The 24,076-nt window shown below is 46.9% G+C and overlaps 2 protein-coding genes across 3 annotated transcripts; one reads left to right on the forward strand and one right to left on the reverse strand.

Moving 5' to 3' along the window:
* The first annotated feature begins 2,681 nt into the window (after positions 1 to 2,681).
* On the forward strand, positions 2,682 to 8,422 carry FICD (FIC domain protein adenylyltransferase). The gene is made up of 4 exons (XM_059485422.1): positions 2,682 to 2,691; positions 3,238 to 3,567; positions 4,810 to 5,257; positions 6,451 to 8,422. The coding sequence occupies exons 2-4, from the start codon at positions 3,288 to 3,290 to the stop codon at positions 7,061 to 7,063; spliced, it is 1,341 nt and encodes a 446-aa protein (XP_059341405.1). The 5' UTR covers positions 2,682 to 2,691; positions 3,238 to 3,287; the 3' UTR covers positions 7,064 to 8,422.
* A 486-nt stretch (positions 8,423 to 8,908) lies between these two features.
* Positions 8,909 to 24,051, reverse strand: SART3 (spliceosome associated factor 3, U4/U6 recycling protein). Of its 2 annotated transcripts, XM_059485420.1 has the most exons (19): positions 23,463 to 24,050; positions 22,867 to 22,993; positions 22,140 to 22,244; positions 21,013 to 21,197; positions 19,886 to 19,991; positions 19,050 to 19,174; positions 18,479 to 18,634; positions 17,582 to 17,720; positions 17,127 to 17,234; positions 16,676 to 16,753; positions 16,412 to 16,470; positions 15,862 to 15,971; positions 15,538 to 15,650; positions 14,981 to 15,057; positions 14,434 to 14,599; positions 12,890 to 13,332; positions 12,079 to 12,231; positions 10,824 to 11,008; positions 8,909 to 9,972 (listed from the first exon to the last, which is right to left on the reverse strand). In XM_059485420.1, the coding sequence occupies exons 1-19, from the start codon at positions 23,628 to 23,630 to the stop codon at positions 9,792 to 9,794; spliced, it is 2,784 nt and encodes a 927-aa protein (XP_059341403.1). In that variant the 5' UTR covers positions 23,631 to 24,050; the 3' UTR covers positions 8,909 to 9,791. The 2 variants fall into 2 exon arrangements, with proteins under 2 accessions (XP_059341403.1, XP_059341404.1); XM_059485421.1 differs by lacking the exon at positions 22,140 to 22,244 and having other exon boundaries at positions 23,463 to 24,051.
* Between the last annotated feature and the right edge of the window lie 25 nt (positions 24,052 to 24,076).

Below are 24,076 nucleotides of genomic sequence, written 5' to 3' on the forward strand. Positions count from 1 at the left end.
CAATTAAATGTGTGCTCTGGCAAATTAAAATCTGTCCTCTTGTTTAATTAATAGGGCAGCTTTATAGTCGACAAATTAGGGAGCCTCTTGATGAGCTAATTTGTTAATTAATGGAAGCCTGGAGGCTCTTCCTTCATTAGAGGTTGGCACATCCAAAGTGCAGCTCCTCCTTCAGGAGCCCTGGCAGTGGGTTTGCCATGGGAGAGCTCCTGGCATGGCTCCTGGCATTCCTGGGGTTTATGGCAGCAGTGCATTCCCCTTCCTCTGGGAAAATTTCCATCCCTTGCCAAGGAAAATGTGGGATCCTGCGGCCAAACGGAGCCCAGAGCTGCTCCAGGATGGAAACAGGGAAAGAAATTGATAAAAAATGGGGAAAAAAAGGGATCTGTGCTGGGTGGGAATCAGTGCTGTAGGTGGAGGATCCAGAGCTCATCCCAGCGGATCCAAGGATTCCTGGGTGTCCCCAACAGCCAGATCACTCCCACAGGGAACCCAAATCCCCCAGGTCCATCCAGTTCATGGATCAGCCCTTTCCCCATCCCAGATGGCCACAGCCTCCCCCTCCCAGTGCTCCCAGTACAAACCAGTGCCAGGATGGTGCTGAGGCTGGGTGGGCTCCATGAGCTGCTCCAAAGGATGGCAGGAAAAGAGGGATCACAGGAATCCCGGGACAGGGATCCCAAAAGGAGAGCTGGACCAGTAACACCAGTAAGGGCAGCATGGTGGGGCACTCCCACACCTGTTGGAGGATGCAGCACTCGGTGACGTCCCCTCTGTGCCTGTTCTGATATCAGAACCCAGGAAATCCCTCTGGCTGCCCTGGAGGGCTCGAGACCCTGCCCAGGGGGCTCAGAGACCTTGGCACAGAGCCCAAGACCTCTGTGCCTTTGATTTAGCCCTTGGGAAAAAAAAAAAAAAAACAAAAAACAAACAATTACCAACCTTTATATGAAGAATTACAAGCCGTGAAAGTCTAAGTAGAATGATAGTGAATTTATCACGGGGTGAAAAATATGTTTTTTGGGGTTTTTAGAACAGGGGTTCAGGGGGCAAGAAGGAGGGATCTGGGCTTGTCCAGCCTTCCTCCTTCTTCTTCTTGGCCTCCATCTTCTGCTGTGATGGTGGCACTTTTAGACTGGTTTAGAGTAGAAGCTCACTGTCTAACACAGGTGATAGGTATTGGGAAGTTCATGTAAATAATGGAGTTTTTAGTATAAAAAGATAACACCACCCCAAGGGCGGGCAGAGTGCCTTTGTCTGACCTGCTGAGCGCACCTTGGCTGGACAGGAGAAAAAAATTTCATAGATGAGGAACAATAAACAACCTTGAGAATGAGAAATGAAGAGCCCTGACTCCTTCAACCACCAGGCTGGGAAAAGAGACTTCCTAGCTCATCTCGGGGTCACTCTGACCAGCTGGAGACCCAGATCATCCCAGGGCACCTTCCCGACCCCAGGATGCTCCAGCCCAGCCTGAAACAAACAGCACTGATGTGTCTGCCTGATCACAGCCTCCACATGGAGGCCAGGGAAGATCTCAAGGATCAGCCTCACCGGGCAAGCTTTGGGAAGTTGCTCCAAGCTGCTGGTGTACCCGGGAATCTCTGAGTGCACACACAAGGGAATTTTATCCCAGCACAAACAGTTCCAGAAGGCAGCCAGGGCCTTACTCAACCTCCAAATATGTTTTTCGGGATCGGTGCTGGGCAGGTCCTGGCAGGGGAATGGAGCAGGCAGGAATGTTTCCGTGGAGCAGCGAGAGGAGTCAGTGCCATCTGCCGGCTGCAGCTCCCAAATCCTGACAGACAGGAACAGTGGGCTCCTGGTCATTACATAGGTTAGTAATGTCACAGCTTGATGATTCTGGATAATTTTCAAGTATTCATTTTATAAATCAATAAATAACGAATTCATAAATTGATATATAATAAAATATATAATATTTTAATATAATATGCAATATTATTTATAATATCATAACATATATTCTCATATATATTATATATATTATTATATATTCTATTATGTTCATTCTATTATGTTATATTTTTATAGAGTATCATATAATAATAGTATGACATAATATAATTTCTATTAATAATACGTTAATAGATTATATAATATTTATAATATTTATACATTTTAAAATATTGTATTGTATTAATTTTCTTCCACTCTCTCCCCATTCCTGGCCTCCAGGTGTGGAACAGCTGCTGCTCAAGGCCAAAAATAAAGAGCGAAATATGCAGAAGGGCCACGGAGAGGCGACGGGAACCCTGTATCAACAGAAAGAGGTGATTTTCCATGGAAATGGTCAGAAATTGAAGGCAATGGAATTTAACCTCTTGTGAGCCCCGCCGCGCTCCCATCGCCTAGCAACAGCACGCCATGCCCTTATATGGCAGCCGTACCCGCCCACTCTCCGTCCTTCCTTTTCATTGGCTGTATGCGGCGTGATTGACGTGCATGCTCACCAATCCCCACCCTCCACGAGCCTCTCCCGGGCCTGGGGCGCGGCGCTACCCGGAAGCCGGTGCAGGAAGCGGAGGGGAGGAGCGCGAGAGACGCGTCCGCTGCTGCAGCCAATGGGAGAGGAGCTTGGGGGCGGATTAGCCAATGGCAGCGCTCGGGGGCGGGGCCGGGGGCGGGGCTGCGGGAGCCGGCAGCGGGCGGCTCCAGGAGGCGGCAAAGGTGAGGGGGGACCGGGGGGACACCGGGCAGGGGCCGGCACAGCCCCGGAGGGTCTTGGGCAGAGGGGATCGTGGGGAAAGCCTGGGGTGCACCGGGCAGAGAGGAGCCGTGGTGCTGGGGGGGATTCCGGCCGGTTCGGGCTCGAGGAAGGAGCGGTGGCTGCGGGAGAAGCGGAGCATGGGGAGGGACTGCAGGGACCCTTGGCATGGCGGGGGGCGCAAGCCTGGACGAGGGTGGGGAAGGGACGGGGAGCTCCGTGATGCCCACGGAACCGGCTGGCAGAGCCCCGGTGCCCACGCTGCTCCCGGGCATCCATGGGAGTGCATGCGAGAGCGGATCCCATATGGGGCTGGGGGTGGTAGGGACAGCTGTGACAAACCCCGAGCGCATCACCCACAACCCGAGCACACCACTCCGACCCACAGAACATCACCCAGACCCACAGCACATCACCCCGAGCACATCATCCACACCCAGACCCACAGCACATCACCCAGACCCACTCTTACCCCACACAGAGCTCTGGCCAAATCTGTGCATTCCCAGGTGGGAGCAGCGACAGGGGAGATGCCCCAGGTGCCGGTGCTGGACTCAGGATGAACCTCGTGGCGATGGCGACCGACCCCGAGCTGCAGTGCGTGTCCCTGTGGCTCCGTGTGCGCTGGGCGGCCGTGCTGGTGCTGCTGCTGAGCTCCCTGGTGATGCTGCTGCTGCCGCTGGACAACCAGTGCCAGGCTGTGCTCAAGGGGCTGTCCCTGCTGAGGAACAGGCTGGGCTCCTCCTCGGGGATCAGCAGGATCATGGGACAGAGCACCGAGCTGAGCGTCACCTCCCGCGGGCTGGAGCTGCTGGTGCTGAAGGGAAAAGCATCCCCAGGTGAGCATGGCTGAGTTCCTCAGGTTAAGGAGGTGCTGGAGAGGGTCCAGCAGAGGGCACAGAGGTGATTTGGGGTCTGGAGCATCTTTGTGATGAGGGGAGACTGCAGGGCCTGGTCGGTCTGGAGGAGGGAATCTCAGCAATCCATACAAACATCTCCAGAGGATGGTGCCCGGCTCTGTTCAGTGGTGACAAAGAGCAGTAAATTAAAACCCAAGTTCCACCTCAACACGAGGAGCAGCCTCTTTCCATGAGGGACAGCTGCCTGTGGAGTGGTGGAATGTCCCTCCATGGAGACATTCCAAACCCACCTGGACACCTTCCTGCTCCAGGTGACCCTGCCTTGGAGTGATTTCCAGAGGGCCCTTCCAACCCTGACACCAACCCAGAGATCTTCACCCCCTTCCTGACCGTGTCCTGTACCCCTCATGGCAGTGACACTGTACCCTGATGGTAACGAACTGTAATTAACTGCAATTAACGCTGGCTGTAAATGCCCCCGAGGTCAGGCAGGCCCTCATCAGCTCCTTGACTGCATTCCAGGGCCCTGTGCTGGCATTGCTCCGTCTACTCCAGAGTTTTCCTCGTGTTTTCAGTACTAGCAACTTCTGTGGAGGTAACTGGAACACAGAGAGGTGGTTTAATGCACAGAAATCTGGGCTACACAGCATTAATCCCAAAATCCTGGCACAGAACAGCCTTTCAGGCAATGTCAGGCTGTAGCCATGGCCAGTATCAGCCAGGACATTAATGTGGAAAACACTTAAAGGAATTATTCCGATTCCAGCACTGTATCTGTGTTTGCATTTAAGCTCTTACTGCTGGGAAAACGTTGGATAGTTGAGTGGAAAAACAGAAGTGCTGTTGGCAGCCAAGATAATCATGTTAACATTATAATTTCACCTAAAAGAATGCCAAGAAAACGCTGTTAAAACAGTTTCCTCCCTCATGAAGCAGTTTGGTGGCCACCTGTGGCCACCTTGAGGCTGCTGCCCACAGGTCCTGCCCTTCCCACACTCGCTGCCAGGAATGGCTCTGCTGCCTCACATTCAGCCTGGAAACGTGGCATAAACCTCTGGAACACAAATTCTGTTCCAGTTGTTGTTCAGTTTTTATATCAGTGAACATTCATAGAACATCCTGAGTGGGAAGGGAGGCACAAGGATGGTGGAATCCAGATTTCCAGAGGTTTCCAGTAAAACTCACGGCCCTTTATCTGTTATTGTTACCATTTCATTCCAGAGGTGAAGCTGGAAGCCAGAGCAGCTCTGAATCAAGCCCTGGAGATGAAGCGCCAAGGGAAGCGGGAGAAGGCTCACAAACTCTTCCTGTACGCCCTCAAAATGGACCCGGACTACGTGGATGCCCTCAACGAGTTTGGGATCTTTTCAGAGGAGGACAAGGACATCCTGCAGGCTGACTACCTGTACTCCAAAGCTCTGACCATCTCCCCCCACAACGAGAAGGCTCTGAGCAACCGCGGCCGGACGCTGCCCTTGGTGGAGGAGATCGACCAGAGGTATTTCAGCATCATCGACAGCAAGGTCAAGAAGGTGATGGCCATTCCCAAGGGGAATTCTGCCCTGCGCAGGGTGATGGAGGAATCCTACTACCACCACATCTACCACACGGTGGCCATCGAGGGGAACACGCTATCGCTGTCCGAGATCCGGCACATCATCGAGACCAGGTACGTGGGGGGGTTTGCAGGGGTCCCAGGATGAGGGAAGAGATGAGAATCTTGACTCCATATTTCAGAGGGCTGATTTGTTATTTTGTGATATGTATTATATTAAAAGAAAATGATGTATTTAAACTATACTAAAAGAAGAAAGGATTTCATCAGAAGGCTAGCAAAGAAAAGGAATGATAATAAAAACTCGTGACTCTCAGAGAGTCCGAGACAGCCGGACTGTGATTGGCCATTAATTAAAAGCAACCACATGAGACCAGTCACAGATGCACCTGTTGCATCCCACAGCAACAGATAATTATTGTTTATGCTTCATTTCTGAGGCCTCTTGAAGCCATGATATTTTCTGAAAATTCCCTTTGTCAGGATTTTTCTCCTGAGAAGCCTCAGAGGAAAAGAAAATAATTATCTGCTGCTGTGGAATGCATCAGGTGCATCTGTGACTGGTCTCATGTGGTTGTTTTTAATTAACGGCCAATCACAGTCCGGCTGTCTCGGACTCTGTGAGAGTCACGAGCTTTTATTATCATTCCTTTTCTTTGCTAGCCTTCTGATGAAATCCTTTCTTCTATTCTTTTAGTATAGTTTAAATACAATATATATTTTATATATATATACATAATAAAATAAATAATATAATAATTAATATATAATATAAAATAATATATATGAAATATTATATATTTAGATAATGCAATAAATATAATATGCAATATCATATTTAATATAGTATAATATTAGTATAAGTGTGATATATGTACATATAATTATATAATATATATAAGAATATATTATAATGATATTATTACAATATATATTGATATTATATAATCTATATAATATATTATATAATGGTATTATATAATATAATTTATAGAATTGTTATATAATTCTATGGAATTATATAATAATTAATTTCTAGAATTATATATAAATATATAAAATAATATAAATAATTAAATAGTTAATGTAATGATATATAATAAATATAATATAATGATGTAAACAATAAAGGAATAATATCATCGATAATGATAATAAAATAATAAATCAGCCTTCTGAAACATGGAGTCAAGATTCTCATCTCTTCCCGTGTTGGGGCTGCTTGCAAATGCCCACATCCTCTCAGCTTCTCAGGACAAAAAAAATCTTTACAAAAGTGTTTTTCACGGAACCCATCTGCGCCACAGGTACGCCGTTCCCGGGAAGAGCCTGGCGGAGCAGAACGAGGTGCTGGGCATGCACGCCGCCCTCAAGTTCGTCAACACCACGCTGGTGTCGCGCATCGGCTCCGTCACCAGCAGGGACATCCTGGACATCCACCGGCGCGTGCTGGGCTACGCCGACCCCGTGGAGGCCGGGCGCTTCCGCGCCACGCAGGTCTTCGTGGGCCACCACATCCCGCCGCACCCGCAGGACGTGGAGAAGCAGATGGAGGAGTTCGTGCAGTGGATGAACTCGGAGGACGCCAGCAGCCTGCACCCCGTGGAGTTCGCGGCGCTGGCGCACTACAAGCTGGTTTACATCCACCCCTTCGTGGACGGCAACGGCCGCACGTCGCGGCTGCTGATGAACCTGATCCTGATGCAGGCGGGGTACCCGCCCATCACCATCCGCAAGGAGCAGCGGGCTGAGTATTACCACGTGCTGGAGGTGGCCAACGAGGGCGACGTGCGCCCCTTCATCCGCTTCATCGCCAAGTGCGCCGAGACCACGCTGGACATGCTGCTCATCGCCACCACCGAGTACTCCGTGGGACTGCCCGAGGCCGGCTCCAAACAAACCATCCCCGTCAAGACTTGAGGGTTTGGGGCAAGTTCAACAGAACTCCAAGTTGTTCCTGCTGGGAAATGACTGGATGGGAGGTGGCGCTTGAGTGTTTTATTTAAATTTGATTAAATTAATATAATTTATTTATATACGTGATGCCAAATGGAGCTGGGGGATGGTGGCTGTGCACTGGAAGGAGGTGGGGAGAGATGTCAGAGGGCTCAAAGAGAGGAACTGAAATTGAATTTCTCCTTAGAAATAAGCTTTGAGGAGCTGCTTCCATCACAACCCTTTACCCAGGCAGTGAGCTCTACTGTCTGACCTCAGCAAAGCCTAAACTGTGTTGGTTCTGTGTGGCCTCTTCCCTGTAGCTCCAAAACACATCCCTAAAGGAACAGCACTCTCCCAGCTGTGTGCCCCAGACACTTTGGTGTCAGTCACACAAGTACTGAGCAGGAAGGAGGCTGAACTCCAGCCCAAAGGCATCTCTCCCCTCCCAGTTCTGTTTCTGTGGCACTTTGCATGTTTACTTTCAGCTGCCTTTCCTGGGGTGAGTTTTGTAAAAGTGGGAAGTGTTTGGTCCAGGTGACAGGAGCGGAACAAGAGGAGGAAAGCTCTGACTTACTTGAGGGAGGACTCAGAAAATCTCAGCCAAGAGGAGCCCTGGGAAAGCACAACTGTCCTTAGACATTTCAGTGGAGGGGTTGGAAGGAGCTTGTCTGCAGAACTGTGGGCAGAAAAGGTCATCAGGCAGAGCCAGGAGACACCAGTTGTGCCAATTTGGGAAGAATGTGTACAGGAAGTTTGCCAAAAACTTCCATTTCTTTAGTCTAGGTAAGGGAACTTCCACAATTAATCACTGGTCACGTCATTACTCTGCTAAATGTGTCAAGAATCACTCGAGGCCTCTGTGTGCTGCAGGGGCAGTGCAGTGCCTGGAGCTGCTGAGCAGTTCAAAGAATCCCCTTTTCCTTGGTTTTTAAGGTAAAAGTACCCACAGATCTCCCTACCCCAAACCTGCCAGGTCTGTAACAGCATCATTGACCCCACCGACTCCAAACTCACAAAACTTCCATTTAAAATCCCAGTTTAGAGCATTTAACCCCTTGACAAAAGCTGCCAGGTTGTCCTAGGCTTAGTTTTCTGCCCTTTTAACTCTCTCTTACCTGACAGGCAGCTTAGGACATGTTTTAGAGGAGCAGAAACCAGGATGAGACTCTCTGAGCATTGCTGCCAGGGAAAGCAGACAATACAGGAGGAAAGGTGTCCTGTCTTTACAAAGCATGTTATTTTTGTAGTGCAACCTGAGTATAAATAATGCACTTTAGAGCTCTGTGGGGGGAAAAAAAATGTTATTTTAGTAACAGATTAATAAACTATTTTAATATGAAAGCCTTGGTTTGGAAGAGGCTGTTGTCAGAGCACACTTGGCTGCAGTGAACTAAGTGGTTGTGGAGGAGGAGAAGCCATGGGAGGGATCCTGGTTCCCTCAGCCATGTGACAACATGAGAAGAGTCATCATTTCAAAGTAAAGCCAAGTGAAATCAGCACAGAAAATAGTGTTTATTTGCAGCAGTGTGGTCCAAGTGAACTCAGCACTGGGGTCCCCCCTCACATCCACCCCTCTGGGGCGTGACTTCCAGGGTATTTGACAAGCAGGGATGTTTCTAGCCAAAGTCACACCACTGTTGGAAAGTCTGAGGTGGTAACTGAAGTGATTTCAGGATATTCAGAGCAGATGGGATGAGCTGCTTCAAGGCCTGAGGGACACTGAGCACACCTGAGAGGTGAGGTACATCACTATCACCCAACTGCCAGAGGAGAAGTGCAGTTCCAACACCCACATTTAAACAAAAGCAACAGTATTTATAGAAAACCTTTGAGAACTTGAGTTTAATAAACCGAGAAACGTCAGCTTGCACTTCACAGTTGTACAAAACCATACAGAAACCACCTGCAAAAAGACATGAGCTAGCTAGGTAAAACAACCAAAAAAAACAACCAAAAAACCTGGTCCTCAGCAACAGCACGTCCAGCTTCATGGGAAACAGAAATTACCACCTAAGGATCAGCTCCTGACACTTAAAAAGAATCATCTCTATGTCCTTTACAAATGCACCATATAAAAAACAGGGCAACTGGAACAGAACAGGAACTGGATACATATATATGTATATCTGTGTATCTACATATACACACATATGTATAGAAACTCTCCCAATACTAAAAGAGGCCATTGTGGTGAAGTTGGAGCATCTGCTGTTGGATTCTGCATGGAAGGAGATGACAGTCCCTGCGTGCGTGGGTTTGGGTGAAGAATGGGGCTGTTGGCAGAGAGAATGTCTGCAATCCCAATCTGAGCTGACCAGTGGAGCTTGCTGAGGTCCTCCCATGGCATCTCATTCGTTAATGAAAGAGAAAATTGTTGGAAAGTACTCCAAAAAACTCCATGTGGCATCCGAGCTGTGCAGGAAATATTTCCCCCCTCGTTACCCTCAATATGAGGGATCACATTAACGCCATTTCAACAGAACAAAAGTGTAACTCTTTGCTCTTAGAGGAAAAAAAAAAAAAACAACAAAAATACCAAAAACCACCACCTGGATTTGTGCCATCCTCCACTGATCCCGAGGAATGCAGCAGTCCAGTATTTACACGGGATTGGGACGGGCATTCTCTCCTTGCAAAGCTTAAGGACACAACATGGCTTCCAGAAAGGCATTTCACATTGGACCAGACCTGCTGAGTGCACACTCCTCGCTCACTTCTTCAGGAGCATCTTGGCAAAATCAGCATTGGACATCTTTTTAGGCTCTGCAGGGGGCTCAGAGGACGCTGCTGGTGAGTTCTGGACCATCCCATTCTCAGCCTTGGCCACGGGGTTGCTCTGACGCTGCAGCGCCCGGGGCATCATGGAGAGCTGTGTCCTGCCCTTCCCTCGCCTGGAAGGGAAAAAATTCCCATTAAAAACACTCTTTTAGCTTGGGGGAACAACAAGGACTTGTTTGCGATGAGGAATGCACATTTCAATGTCACTCCTGTCATTTGTTTCAGGGATAAAGCTTTCCATGGGTGTCTTTGAAGCATCCCTGAGTTCTGGCAGACAACAACTGCCCCACAGTCCCCATGGCTGAAGCTCTGCTTATCCACAGGGGCTCATCCCATACAGGAACACTAAAAGATGAAGAAGCAGCTTTAATGTTCACTGGGAACAATGGCTGCTTCTCCAGAGGGAGAGGTTATCAGGGATCAGTGCCAAGAACAGATCCGAGGGGAAGGCCAGTGCCTCATCCTCCTGTTGCTACAGAGCTGTTTCTGTGGGTAGAGGAAAAATCTTTCCCTCATCAATCCAACAACGCATTTTTTATGGTGCAGTACCTTTTAAATGTTCTTTCAGACTCACAGAGTCCTACACTGATTTGGGTTTGAAGAAGCTTTGAAGACCATCCAGTCCTACCCTTGCCATGGACAGGGACACCTTCCACTACCCAAACTGCTCCAGTCCAATCCAACCCAGCCTTGGACACTTCCAGGGATCCAGGGGCAGCCACAGTTTCTCTGGGCAACCTATGCCCAGGATCTCCTCACCCTCACAGGGATTCCTTCTCAATATCTCACCTAACCCTGCCCTCTTGCAGGAACCCCTTCTCCCTTGCCCACACAAAAAATCCCTCTCCTCCTTTTTCTAAACCATCATATTCCAGCTAAGATTCCTCAACGTCAGCACATAAAGAAACACAGCATTTCCTTTCCTTTTCCAGTATTTCCCTCCCTCAGGCCCTCCCTGACTCACGCTCCGTAGATCTGCCGCGGTAGCGCCAGGGAGGCCTTGCTGGGGTCAGGCCGTTCCGGAAGCTTCCGCAGAGGGGGGTTGCTGATCATCACCTTGATGACGTGGTCCTTCACTGTCAGCCCATCCATCTTGAGCACAGCCTGAGAGGCCTGGGCTTCATTCTCATATTCCACATAAGCCAGGCCCTAAATTAAGAAGATGAAAAACCTACATTAGGTTTTAGTTCTTCTGTAACAGCTGATGAGGAATTTGTAAATGAGGGAAACTCAACATGGCTCACTCCAATCATCACTCTCCTTACAACCTGTATTTCTGGTCTCTCACTCCTGATGCCCTCATGTATAGACAAAGTATTAAAAAAGCAAAGAACCCCTCTAAAAATGCTATTAAATAAATATAATGAAATACCATGGCAGGCTCACACAGAGAAGGGCATCACCTCTCCCTGCTGTTACTCTTTTAAATGACATTCAAAGCCTTAAGCTGCACTTTTTGGATTATCCAGTTTCACAGGAGAGGCTTCAGGTTTTACATAACTTTCCCAAAATACATTTATTTGTGGTTTACACACAATCCCTGCTCAAACTAAGCTCAGAATAAGAGTTGGGGTTCCCAAGAGCACTCATTACAAGGTGTGCACACAACAGGAACTTCACCTCAGGGCAAAAAAATTCAATTTAAATCCATGAACACCATTCCCAGGATCTCCCTGTGGACAGGACCCACCACAGAGACACAGCCCAGGTGTCAGGTAGAATTTTGGCAGAGCAGCAGTTGGTTCAGAATCCCTTATTTAACAAGGAGTCATTTATTCAGGGATGGAAATAATGAGCCTTGTCAGAGAGGGGGATCATTTCTCACTGGCAAATCCCTTCCTGCAGCAGATGTTAGGAACAAAAGCCTCAGGAAAATGAAGAAAGGAGGATGGGAATTGGTTGCACCAGGTAAAGCCCATTTAGCCAGTTATTTAAAAACTAATCTTTTACTGAGTTGCCTGTTTTTACAGTACTGAAAGTGCTCTAAACAATTCCCCCTCCATCCCATTTTTCTCAGGCAATTTAAGAAGTATTTTGGAAAAATTCCTTTTGGTTTTCTGCACAAAGGCACACTGGGCTGCATAAATCCAAGCTCTTCCACAAGTATTAATACAACACCACACTGGCAACTTAACAAACCCAAATTTTGTCTCCAGACTCCATGACAAGCTTCTTTTTGAAGGATTCCTTAAATCCAGGAGTGTGTTAAGGATGCCTACCTTGGGTTTGCCAGCTCTGTTGGTGACCAGTCGAATGTCCTTCACATTCCCATGGGCTTTACACACCTCCTCCAGCTCCTCCTTAGTGCACGAAAATGGCAAACCAGATATAAAGAGTTTATGTTTCTCCAGGGTAGTGCTGTACCTGAACACCTGGAGAAACAAAATGGATGTTGGTTCAAAAACCAGCCAGAAATTCCAAGGACTTCAATTCCACACCCCAAAAGTATTCCTGTTTTTGGGATCTAAAACTGCCTCAAAGCAGCAGCAAAGTGGTGTTTTGGAAGATATTTGTATATAAACACCAAGGACTTGCAACTAAATGCTACTAAACCCTTTCCCAATGAGGAAAGACACTGAGATCATAGAATATCATGAGCTGGAAGGGATCCAGAAGGATCAGAGCCCAATTCCTATAATAATGTATTTATAATATTGCCTTCTCACTCAGCTATCACTATGGGAACATTGAAGTTTTCTGTGCAGGAACTCCAGAATGCAGAAATCTCCTGATTACACAACTGAGTTCTGGTACAGAACATCCCCAGCCAGGGGATTGGGTAACAAATGCTGACCAAGAAAGCTCTTCAGAGGTTGAACCTGGGTAGGTCCCACTACGAAACTGCTCACATCAGCAGATTTCTGCAAATCTTGAGTAAATTATGTCAATCCTGGTGTCTGGCAGAGTAACAAGATGCAGAAAGTCCCCAAAAAAGAGTTTAAAGTACAACATTAATTGATTTGACACAACGGATTCCACCAACTCCCTTCCCCACGCCCACTGTCCAACAGGAACCACCAAAACTTTTACCTTAAAGTCAGGATTCTTGTTCTTGTCAACACAAGGGGACACAAACATGGGCCTGCCCTCCACGGCCGTGCGGTCCAAGCCCAGGGCCTGCCGAGCCGCCTCCTCCTCCCTGAACTGCACGTAGCAGTAGCCCCGGAAGGTGCCCTTGTTGTTGAACACTGCTCGGACCTCCACGACCTCCCCACAGCTCCCAAAGAGCTCCCTCAGCTTGGCTTCGGGCTCTGCCATGGTGTAGGAGAGGTTGCTGACAAACACAGTGACTTTGTCCTTGCTGCTGTCGTGGAACACTTTGGGGATGTCCTTGCGGCTGGTGGACGCCTTTTCCTTCGGGGCTGCGGGGCCATCGGGCTTCTCACTCCTCCCAAAGAGCCCAGTCTCCACTTCCATGTCCTCTTCAGGGAGCACTCCATCACCCTCTGCCCTGTGCCTCTTGCTGGGCAGCTCTGATTGATGGAATTGTTAGAAAATCCCTTGTGAGAAAATCCCAAGACCATAACCAACAACCCCCCAGCCACCCCAAGCCTCAGGATAAGGATTCACCACCAACAACACTGAATAAACAAACACTACCAACATCCCCCTAAATAAACCATAACAAGCACCAAAGACACAAAAGAAACCCCCAACCACACCCTGCAACAGCCACTACAACCAACCCTAACACCCCATAATAAGGAGATGGGTTAGACACAACTGCCAAAGCCCCCAAAGCAAAGCACAACCCTAAAAACAAAACAAATCCTATCATAAATTCCTACTTGGCCTCTCTCTGAGATTTATGACCTGAAAAACCATTTTTACAAAATTTAACTACAGGAACACCTCACTCTATCCTCCTTTCCCCCCACTCCCCCATTTCCTTCCCCGCTGAAACTCCTCTGCCCTCCATTCCCACTGTGGAGCTTGGAAATGGCACATGGAGGCAAAAATACAATGACAGGTCTTAAAAGACACCACAAAAAAAACTATCTCAGGTTTTAAAGAACAAATAACAACAGATTATTTCACCAAGACATGCTTTAGATGAAAGCAACTGGAATATTTGTTCCTTTTTTCACTCAGTCATAACTGATTCATGTCATTTCACCCAGTCGCTGATTCATGTTCTTTTCTTTGTCTAATGGTTCTTTATTAAAAAAAAAAAAAAAAAAAAAAGAAATCTAAAAGCTCACAAAAATCCCAGGGGAAACAACCTATTAAAGTGTTCTGTTCCCACCTCCAAGAAGCTGCTACAATTCTGAATAACCCAATTTAGACACATGGCTCAGTATCATAGGATGAGTCAGAAAAAATTACTTTAAAGGAAAATTAAGGAAGAAAAAACCAAAAATCACAATATCCAAAATAAGAAACCCCAAGAAAACTCTGGAAGTTCTATAAACCTGTTTTTCTCTTGGTATAAAACCATTTAGCCTTGTTTGCATTTCACTCCCACACTGAACACTTCCCAGGAGAAAGCAGCCCTGGAAAGACACCAGTGCTGGCAATTCCTCAGCTCCCTCTACCACAAAAGCCCTGAAGTTTCAATTTAATTTTATTTTTACCTTCTTCTTGTCCCCATTCACCCTCGTCATCCTCGTCTGCTTTGCGCTTGTCCCCAGCTCTGTTTTTTTTGGCTTTTTTGGAAGCCTTCTTCTCTGCCCTTGCTTGCTTTCTCTGCTCAGCTCTCTCCTCCTCCTGCTTTGCCAGAGCAGCTTCTTTCTCAGCAGCCTAAAACACAGAAGATTTATTTCTTTTTTTCTCCCACTGGCTGCAGATTGCAGAGCATTTTCCAGAGCACTGAGCCCAGAGGGTTTTCTCCTAAGCCCAGCACTAACAGGGACATCATTTAAATCTCATCCCAATTCTTTGCTCTCACAGCTTTCCTGCAGGGCACATCACTCTTGTGGCCAGCCAAGAGGCAAAAGGACAAAGATAAAAAGCAGCAAGAGGTTGTTAATCATAGTTTTAAAGTAAAAATCAATAGCTCTAGGGCTTGAAGGCATGTCAGGCTTATCTGGGGGGAAGCCACATTAAAAATGTGACATTCAGAGTAGCATGGATTTAATTTAGGGGTATAAAATGCTTTGGTAGCTCACAGAAAGTTCTGACCTTTGCTCTTTGTTCATTCACTCGAGCCAATCTGTTCTCGGTTTTCTGAACAGCTGCATCCCAGTCTTCCAGTGTTCCTAAAGGATAAAATTAAAATAAATTTTAAAAAGCCTTTTATTTAGTTTCCTCATAATTCAAAGACACAATTCTGGCAAAATAAGAGTCGCTGAGTTCATGGCACTTGCTGTTCATATTTAACATTCCACATGAAAATTCTAATTATAACAACTAGCCTGCAAGGTAAAAAAAGAAACAAAAACAAAAACCCAAGAGCCAAGCAGAGCAGAAACCTCTCATTAATAATGCAAGACTCCAAAAAGGCATGGAAAAATCCAGTGATTTCAGAAAAGCAAGGAAGAAAAGAGCTGTCTGTGGATTTGACAGGAGTAAAACGTGAGACTTCAGCGGAGCACAAAACACAGCATCAAAAGCCTGTGTGCCACCTCTGCCTAATCAGGCTAAGAGATGCAGTAATTAATTACCTTCTGCCAGTCACTGAGTTACCTTCTGTTAATTAATTACCCCCTGCCTGTCACGCCCTGGCAGTGCCCAGGTACCTTCTATCCTCTCCAGGGTGAGCAGCACCTCGCAGACGTGCTCGGGGTAGTCACTGGTGCACTGCACTGCCCTGTGCAGAGCCTTCCTGCAGTGCTGGGTGTCCCCATGAGCCCTGCAGGAGGGGACAGACACTGAGGGGACAAACCACACACAATTCCAGCCATGCAAACATTGCCCCTCCTTCCCCAGCTGCTGGGACACTCCTGGGAGCCGCAGCAGAGCTGTCCCAAGAAGCTCAAAGGTGTTTTGTAAACACAAACAAAACACATTTATTCTAAACTGTTTTCTCCCACAGATGAGAAAGCTAAAAACTGAATTCTTACCTTTCCAGGTTGTAATATTCCAGCCACATATTGGCATATTTGGCATTTCCTTTAGTCATGATGTTGTCCCAGAGCTCCCTGGCTTTCTGCATGTTGTTACACAAGCGGGCCTGCAAGGGAGCACCCAAAATATCCTTCAGGATTATTTGTTCAACATCATGAATTTCAAACCAAAAACACCCCACAGATGCTGCAGACAGATCCAGCAAGACACATCTGAGCCTTACAGGGGTCAAAATAAACACCTGACACAATCCTACTACTGAATAATCCTTCTCTGCCCACCTCTCCCATAATCTTGGTTCTGGCTCCCACATCCATTTGATTTTGATCATTATAAAATAAATTACAGAGCTGTTTCTGAATTTCTTCCTTTTGTTTTTGATTAATGTACCTAATAATTCCCCAGACTAAGAACTTGGTTTGTGTTTAGGAAGAGGGGAAATGGATTGGGAAAGGAATGAATTCCATGGTTGGAATGTTATAACATTTTATTTTAAATGCATTTATCAGGTTCAGCAATTTTAAATACAGCAGAGAGAAACATCACCTCAACTCTTGCCCAGTTCTGCATGATGGTGCAGGATGGATCTCCACTTTCACTGAACCCTAAGAAGAAACACAAGATCTGTTTGTTGCACTTGGCTCTCACAAATAAAAGTGTTTATTAAACAGGTCCTACAAGGAGATGAAATCTTTATCTGCAGCCTTCTGAAATGTTCAAGATACTTGAAGACAAATATTGTGTGGAGAACTGGTCTCATAAAAATTATTTTGAAGAGGAGAAAACACTACTTGAGATGATTTCACTTACTTTCTTCTACTTCTTGTTTCAAGTACTCCACAGCTCGTGCAAACGCAGAGCGCAGCTCCTCCAGCTCCTTACTGGAGTCTGCAGGGAAAAAAAAGAAAGAACAGCCTTAAAATAATAATTTGATTTTTATTTCCCAATAAAACCATCTCCTTAATACCCACAATGAATTTATTGGGTATCAAAGGGAGATGTAATTTATTATTTCTTGTTGTTATTATTGTTTAAATTTATGATTTTATAATGAGTAAAACTCACTACATGAATAATGTTTAAAATTATCAGAAATATAAGGCAGGGCATTTTTGCAATAGCAAACCAACAAAATTCCTATTTTTTACAGACATTAATTTCTGTGAAAAATGAAAATGCTGTTAATTTTCTTTAAAAAAGTAACATTCAAGAAGTACAAAGAAACTAGTATAGATATTTATTTTGTATTTATCATACAGACCTTGTGTAAAATCCACTCTTCTCCTCAGGTAATCCAGGTAGGCCTGCCAGATCTCTACATAATCTGTTGCTTGAATAAAACCTGCATTCAGAGCTTTTTCAAACATTTCTGAAAGAAAAATGGGGAAAAACAGTTACTTCCATATACTGTCAAAATTAACAAGCTGCAGTGATAGCACAAAGCAATACTACACAAACACCACTGGTTTCTAGGAAGACAGGAAAAGAAATCCTACACAATAAATTGGTTTAGGAAGTGAATTTAAAGGCAGCTGAATTAAGGAATGTTCATTCCAAGCTGTTCATTGCTTGCTCAGGGTGAAGCTGCTCAACCAAAGCAGCTTTGCCCTTGCAGGACCTGCAGGCAGAGAACAGATCCTGCAAATCCCATTTTTGTTCCAGCCTGTTTGGGGGCAGAGAGCAGCTCTGAACTGCAACTGCTGGTTCTTTCCTCACCAGAAATGATGCTGTGCTCAACCCTGTGCCTCTCCATGGCCAGCAGGTACCGAATCCACAGCCCAACAGTCCAGGGGCAGTTCCTGACAGCGCGGTCGTGAGCGGATAAAACCAATTCCTTCACCTTCAGCTGCCTGTCCTGAAAGAATCACACAGGAAAAGTGAAGTTCCTGTCAGCCACAGAGACCACCTAAGACAAAAAGAGCCAACACCTAAAACCCAGCATTTTCATTTTGTATTTAAAAAGCTCAGATGGGTATTTTAAATTCTGTATTCCTAAAAACACCTTCATGAGGAAGAATATGCTCAGGAAGGAACTGCCAGGACACTGAGGTGTTTTCTGCCAAAGAAATAAATGTAAAAAAGGCACTGAGTGAATTCCCAACTGTTCCTAGAATGTCAAGGATAGAAAGAAGAAGCACACCCAGCCTATTTGTGCAGGTGTTGTTCCACCTGCAACCTGCTGTGTCCAGCTGGGAAGAGAAAGAGATGATGGAAAAACTGAGCCTGGATAAGCTCCTGCAGGGAGTCAGCCCCGATCCCTTAATCCAGCCACCTTCTGTCCTGCCTCTGGAGCTCAAAGTGCACTAACAAACCCCCCTGGAAACAGGGGCTGAACATCTGGGTTTGCTTCAGTGCCCACACCCTGTTATTCTGCAGAGCAAACACAGCTAGAGCAGAGAAAAGTGAGAAATGCTCACAAGAGGAATAAACACACCCCTAAAAACACGAGGAAACCAAAGGTGAGGTGAAAATCTGTTTTCTGGAAGATTTACAGATTAAAGGACAGGACTGAGGTAGAACTTAGTGGCTGTTTATCAGGAACTGAGATTAAAAATAACCAAAAGTAAAGACAGGAAAACAAATCTGCAAACATTCCTGGGTTTATTTCCTTACCAAATACTGGTTGTAGCGTGCCCAGAGGTCTGGGACAAGGCAGTTCTCAGCCAAAGCTCTCTCATAGATCAACTGAATCCGAGCTGGGTCACCTGCTTTCATTTCAAAATCAATGTAAGCTTGGTATTCTGCCAGCTTTGGGGTTTCAGCACCCAGCTGGAAAACAACCAGGGAGACACAACATCAAACTTTTCAGCAAAGCAAGACTCCAACAGTTCAGCTGTTCCTCAGAGCAGCTCCTGTGCAAGATTTCACACAAGAGATTTGTCTCTGTATCAGCAGCTGTTGATTTTCAGACCTCTCTGAGTGAGCCTGAAATCAGTCAGATCCTGGGTTTATTCCCCTTAACCCAAAAACACACCCAGAGTCCTCATGTGCACCTCAGGGTGGTGTGGCACACTCAATGCACCCCATAATTTCCAGTATTCCCAGTATATAATTGTCAGTATTCCCATTGCTAACAAAGTACCTCAGTTGGGGACTAGAAAAATACTAAATCTCAAAAAAAAATAAATCCCCCCCAAAGTAATTCCTTCTTAGTTTTGAAGGAAGGTGTAAGTGCCAGCATTACCAGTGCCTCCTCGTAGGGTTTACACTTCTCCAGCTGCTGCAGAGCTTTTTTGTAGTTCTTTACTGTTGTTTCTGGAATGGGCTCTTCTGACCACTCCTCATATTCAGCATATGAAGCCTCCATGTCTATTAAAACATGAAATCTCATCAATAATGCACTTATGAAACTATAAATTCAGATTTCAACCTATGTTAGGTTCTAAGACAAATTCCTATTTTATTTATATGATATTTATAATTTATTTGGAACAAATATTTAAACTTTTATTTTCTTTTGGTCTTGCTGCCACACTGCTGCATTCTTAAAGGATTCAGACACTTCATCTCATACAGTGTCCTATAACAAACTCAAGGCAAGTTGTATTAAAGCTGCTTAATTGGAATTAGAAAACCAAAGTGGCAAAATTTTCCCCAAGGCATCAGAAAAAAGAGAACCCAAATTCTTTCTAGATGGAAATGAAGTCAAAAGAACTGTGCTTAAATTTTTTTTCCATGAGCAAGACAAGGGACTTGAGGAGTTTAAAGCAGGAACTAGAGAAGGCAGAATTCCAACCATCCAGCTGCCAGATACTTCCTACCAAGGGTTTTATGCAGCAATCACAGCTGAACTCCTCACTTTTAAGTCACATTTTGTGCTCCTTGCTTGCACTTTGAGGATGTTCAAATTCCCAACCTGGTGAGCCAAGTTCCAACAACTCAGAACACTTTTGACCCGGAGGGATCTCTGCCTCTTCCAAGGGAGCACAAGACCTCCAGCTGCACTTGGTGAGGCTGTGCCAGGAGAATCCTGATGCCTGGAGCATCCCCAGGCCCCTGTCCCAGCAGTGCAGCCCTTACCCAGCAGAGGGATCCCCAGCTGGCGCCGAAAGAGCGTGTGGATCTTCTCGAGCTGGCTGCACAGCACCTGCTGCTGCTCCGGGGATGGAATGCTGCCAGGAGCTGGCTGCAAGCAAAAAAAAAAACCAGGGAAATTCAATCCATCCTCCAGCCCCAGCTGATGGACACGAGAGGGAATTGTTTATGAGCTGAGGGAACTGAGATCCAAGTGAATATGTGATCCTTGAAGGGCACACAGGGCCAAGCTGCATCTCTGTCATTGTCAGGAAAGCTAAAACTTGGGAATTGCTGCCTTTGGAAGGTGGATGAATGGGAAAAGCATTCCTGACTGAAAGCTGACACAAGCACAGGGAAATGATCACCTGAGAACAAGGAAGCAGCAGGTGACTGTGCCATTTCACAACCCCATCATGCTGCCAAAGAGGGTTTCAGTAAATCCCTAGGGAGTGGGGAGAGGATCTAAAACTTCCAGCATTAATTGTGTTTGGGAATGAAAGAACATCCTCCTGTTACTCCTTTTGTTAGGAATGAAAGAACATCCTCCTGTTACTGACCTTTTAAAACCAAATAGTTCCCACTGCTACCATGAGCAGGGACATCTTTCAACTTCCATCTCTTATATAGCAAATTATCAAAAATAAGGAAATATTCCCATTCTGGCCATCTTGGAAAAGTGACTTTTGCAGATACCAAACTGTACTTTCCAGGGATAAAATACCCTCATCCAAAAGCCTGTGGATAAAATACCCTCATCCATAAATTGTGGAATAATGAGTAAGTTAAAAGCTGAACAGTCTAGGAATTTAAACTTGGTTGACTCTGTGCAAAAACAGCCACAGAACATTATTTAATAATGGAACATTTCAATTTAAAGCTGGTTTTAGCACCTCAGTCAGCAGCACAGCCAAACTTTGCTCCTGGATTCGAGATGATTTTAGGATAATACAGAAACACAAATCCTTTACTTTATCAGCCAAATCCACAGAATGGTTTTCCTGGAGCACAGGGCTGATTTTTACAGCTGGGAAGAAACAACTGGGACATGACAGAGAGGAGACAGCTCCAGGTGACTCCAGGAGCTGCACCACAGCTTTTTTTGGGATGGGAGCAAAGGGGAAGGGGCTCACCTGTGCTGTTTCCAGGATGGCATTCTCAAACTCCCTGTAGGCTTCCCACAGGGCCGTGCCCTTGGTGACGTGCAGCCCCACGGCCGTCAGGGCCCGCTCGAAGATGGACCGGACCCTCTCGATGCCTCCCTCCTGCCCAATGCCCCCTATGGAATACTGGGCATATTCCAGCCAAATTTCAGGACCTAAACAAGGTGAGGAGAAGCAGGTGAGTTGATTTTTTTTTCAAAAATAATAACGAGGAAACGCAGCTCTGCTTCCCCAAATGGCTCATGTGCTGCATATAAAGAGAAAAACACATAGCGATGTTTTATTGATCCTAAAAAGTTAAAATATTTGGGAATTGTATTTATGCTGTTGGTTCAGCAGCAGCAGCCCCAGTTTCCTTCTGAGTGGTGCCACTCCTGTGGTTTTGCTGACAGGGATTGGCCCTGGCTGTCACCTCTGCCACACAAACCACACCAAGATGCCTGAACAGCAAATTCCCATTTCCTGAGCTGGGACCACAGAGCTGTCACACTCTGGAATAATTCAGATTAAAGCAGCTCCTCCTCCTCCTCCTCTTTCCAAACTCCTGATCAGCATCTCCTGAAGCAGCTGAAGGGGAGGTGGGAGAACAGCACTGGCTGCCTGGCACCATTCCCACCAACACCAAATTCCATTCAGGGACCCCCAGGTTGGGACTGCCCTGGATTCCAGAGGTGCCTCCAAACCCCAAATACAATCCAGCAGATCCAGAGGATAATTCCTCACTTCTTCACCTCCATTCCTTCTTCCTGAGGGATCACCAACACCAGGTACTGTCACTGATGTGACATTCTGTACACAGCTTTTGAGGGGGATTTACCTCCATATTCCCTCCACTTCCTCAGGCTTTGCTTCTCCAGCTCTTTACCCCAATCCCCAAAGAACTCAGGGATTTGTCCCCAAAATTTTAAGCTACACCAGCAGCAGCTCCTGAGGAATAGAGAAACCAGACACCACATCATTCCCTTGCATCACTTCACATTCCAATTTCAGAAATTAATTTGAAATTTTGCCCCAACTTCTTCACTACAAACAGAAGCAAGAGAGCTCCCTACAAAGCCAAATCTGGCCCCATTTTAGAGCATTTTTGGGTGACTTACAGATGTAATCTTTGACAGCTCTTTCAAACAGCTCATAAACCTTCTCTCTCTCAGAGATCTCTGAGGCCATTTTTATCTCATCCTTCAACCAGTCCAGCCAGATTTCTGGAAGGAAAACATTTAGAACATATCATTAATATTCAGAAATAATAAGTTATGTCCACTTGGTGAGTTTTTAACAACAGAGTTAAAGGAAGGAGAGCAAGGCAAAGAGACGAATTTTAACCTCCACAAATTCTAAATAATTTCAAATAAAAGTTGGGCAGAGACCTCCTAAATTGGTGCTAAAGGGAGAAGTTCCAACTAAAGGGAGAAGTTGGAATTTCTCGGGACTTTGAAAATCATCCCATTCCACCTCCTGCCATGGGCAGGGACACCTTCCACTATCCCAGGCTGCTCCAAGCCCTGTCCAGCCTGGCCTTGGACAGTTCCAGGGATCCAGGGGCAGCCACAGCTGCTCTGAGCACCCTGAGCCATCCCTTTCCAAGAATAAAATCCCACAGCCACTGCAATATTTCCATCACCTCCGAGTTATGAGCAAAAAGAGAAATCCCCACAATTTCCACCAAGAGGCAATTTTCTTTGCTGTCCGCCTATGAAATTTTTAGCAGGACTTTGCTGAGCTCTGGATCACATTCCCTGACTGAGGGTGCTGAAAATTGGCCTAAATATTTTATTTCACTGCTGAAACATCCTGCACCTGTGGAGAGCAGAGGAGGCTCCGTACCTTCAGTGAGGGGGAAGAGCTCGCTCATCTTCTGCCGAGCTCTGCGGAGCTTCACCAGCTCTCCCTCCTGCCGGAGCAGCTTGATCAGATCCAAGTGACAGTTGTAATCAAAAGCATTGATGGAGAGCTTAAAAAAATAAAAATAAATCCATTTTAGAAGTCGTGTTGAGTGAAGTCAGAAAACAAATCACACAATTCTCGTGGTGTGATCACAGAGGCAGACAACGCAGAGTTTTCTCAGATTTAATAAAATCCCTGACACAGCTCCAGCCGCTCCCTCGGTCCCACCATAGAATTATGCTTAAGTTTTTTTAAAGGCAACAAAAACCCGCGGGCAGCCGGCTCAGATTTCTCAATGAACACCAACTGCTTACAGGGACTTCCTCCATCCAAAACATTCCCAAGCCGGTCAATTTCCATCTCAGACGCCAAACATTCACGGCATAAAATGAATGAATATCCCGAGTTTGAGGAAACTCACAAGGAGCAGGGAAATTCACACCCTGCCAGGGAAATTCACACCCTGCCAGTGCCAGCACCGAACCGCCGGGGCAGACACGGATTATCCCCGTTCCCGCCACACCCGCCGGGCCCACCTGCTCCTCCAGCCGCTGGATCTCGGCCTCGTTCTCCTTCTCCTCATCCTCGCCGTCCCCAGACGAGTCTGAATCGCCCTCATCGTCCGAGTCGCCGCCCGACTCGGGGTCTCCCTCTGGCAGGCGCTTCTCCTCCTCGGCCGCCGCCTCAGCTCCCGCCGCCGCCATCTTATGCAGCTCCGCTCGCCGCCCGCCGCGCTCCGCCGGCCGCCGCGGCTGCCCCCGCGCCGCCTGTCCCGCTGCTCCGCCCCACTGCCGGCCGAACCGGGCGGGAAGAACCGGGATCTTCAGCCCGCCCCGCCCCACGATCGCCCGCGAACCGGGGCCGCGCTGCGCCGAGTGCGGCCGCGGCGCGACCCTTTGTCTGCCGGTTCGTGGCGCAGGCAGCGCAGCGGGCACCCCGCTGTGTGGCCATCAGGGGGCCTCCGAGAGGGTCCGTGGCGTGCGCGGCGCCGTTCGCCCGCCATGTTGAGTGTGGCGCCGCGTGCCGCACGCGCGCCGTCTGTGGCGATAGAAACCCTGGCGCGACCGAAAGGCCGTTCCCAGCGTTTGTTTATTTACTGATCGTTTCAGCCGCAGCGCGGCCTCCAGCGCTCACACCGTCTGCGCCGCCA

Source organism: Ammospiza nelsoni, chromosome 18 (assembly GCF_027579445.1).
Source record: "Ammospiza nelsoni isolate bAmmNel1 chromosome 18, bAmmNel1.pri, whole genome shotgun sequence".
Taxonomy (NCBI): domain Eukaryota; kingdom Metazoa; phylum Chordata; class Aves; order Passeriformes; family Passerellidae; genus Ammospiza; species Ammospiza nelsoni.

Excerpts from the sequence above, each read along its gene's own strand:
- FICD (XM_059485422.1), top strand. The coding sequence starts at position 3,288 with ATGAACCTCGTGGCGATGGCGACCGACCCCGAGCTGCAGTGCGTGTCC. Across the intron at positions 3,568-4,809 it reads GAAGGGAAAAGCATCCCCAG|AGGTGAAGCTGGAAGCCAGA; the intron begins GTGAGCATGGCT and ends ATTTCATTCCAG. Across the intron at positions 5,258-6,450 it reads CGGCACATCATCGAGACCAG|GTACGCCGTTCCCGGGAAGA; the intron begins GTACGTGGGGGG and ends TCTGCGCCACAG.
- SART3 (XM_059485420.1), bottom strand. The coding sequence starts at position 23,630 with ATGGCGGCGGCGGGAGCTGAGGCGGCGGCCGAGGAGGAGAAGCGCCTG. Across the intron at positions 21,198-22,139 it reads AGCTGTCAAAGATTACATCT|GTCCTGAAATTTGGCTGGAA; the intron begins GTAAGTCACCCA and ends CACCTTGTTTAG. Across the intron at positions 19,175-19,885 it reads GCTGGGGATCCCTCTGCTGG|ACATGGAGGCTTCATATGCT; the intron begins GTAAGGGCTGCA and ends ATGTTTTAATAG.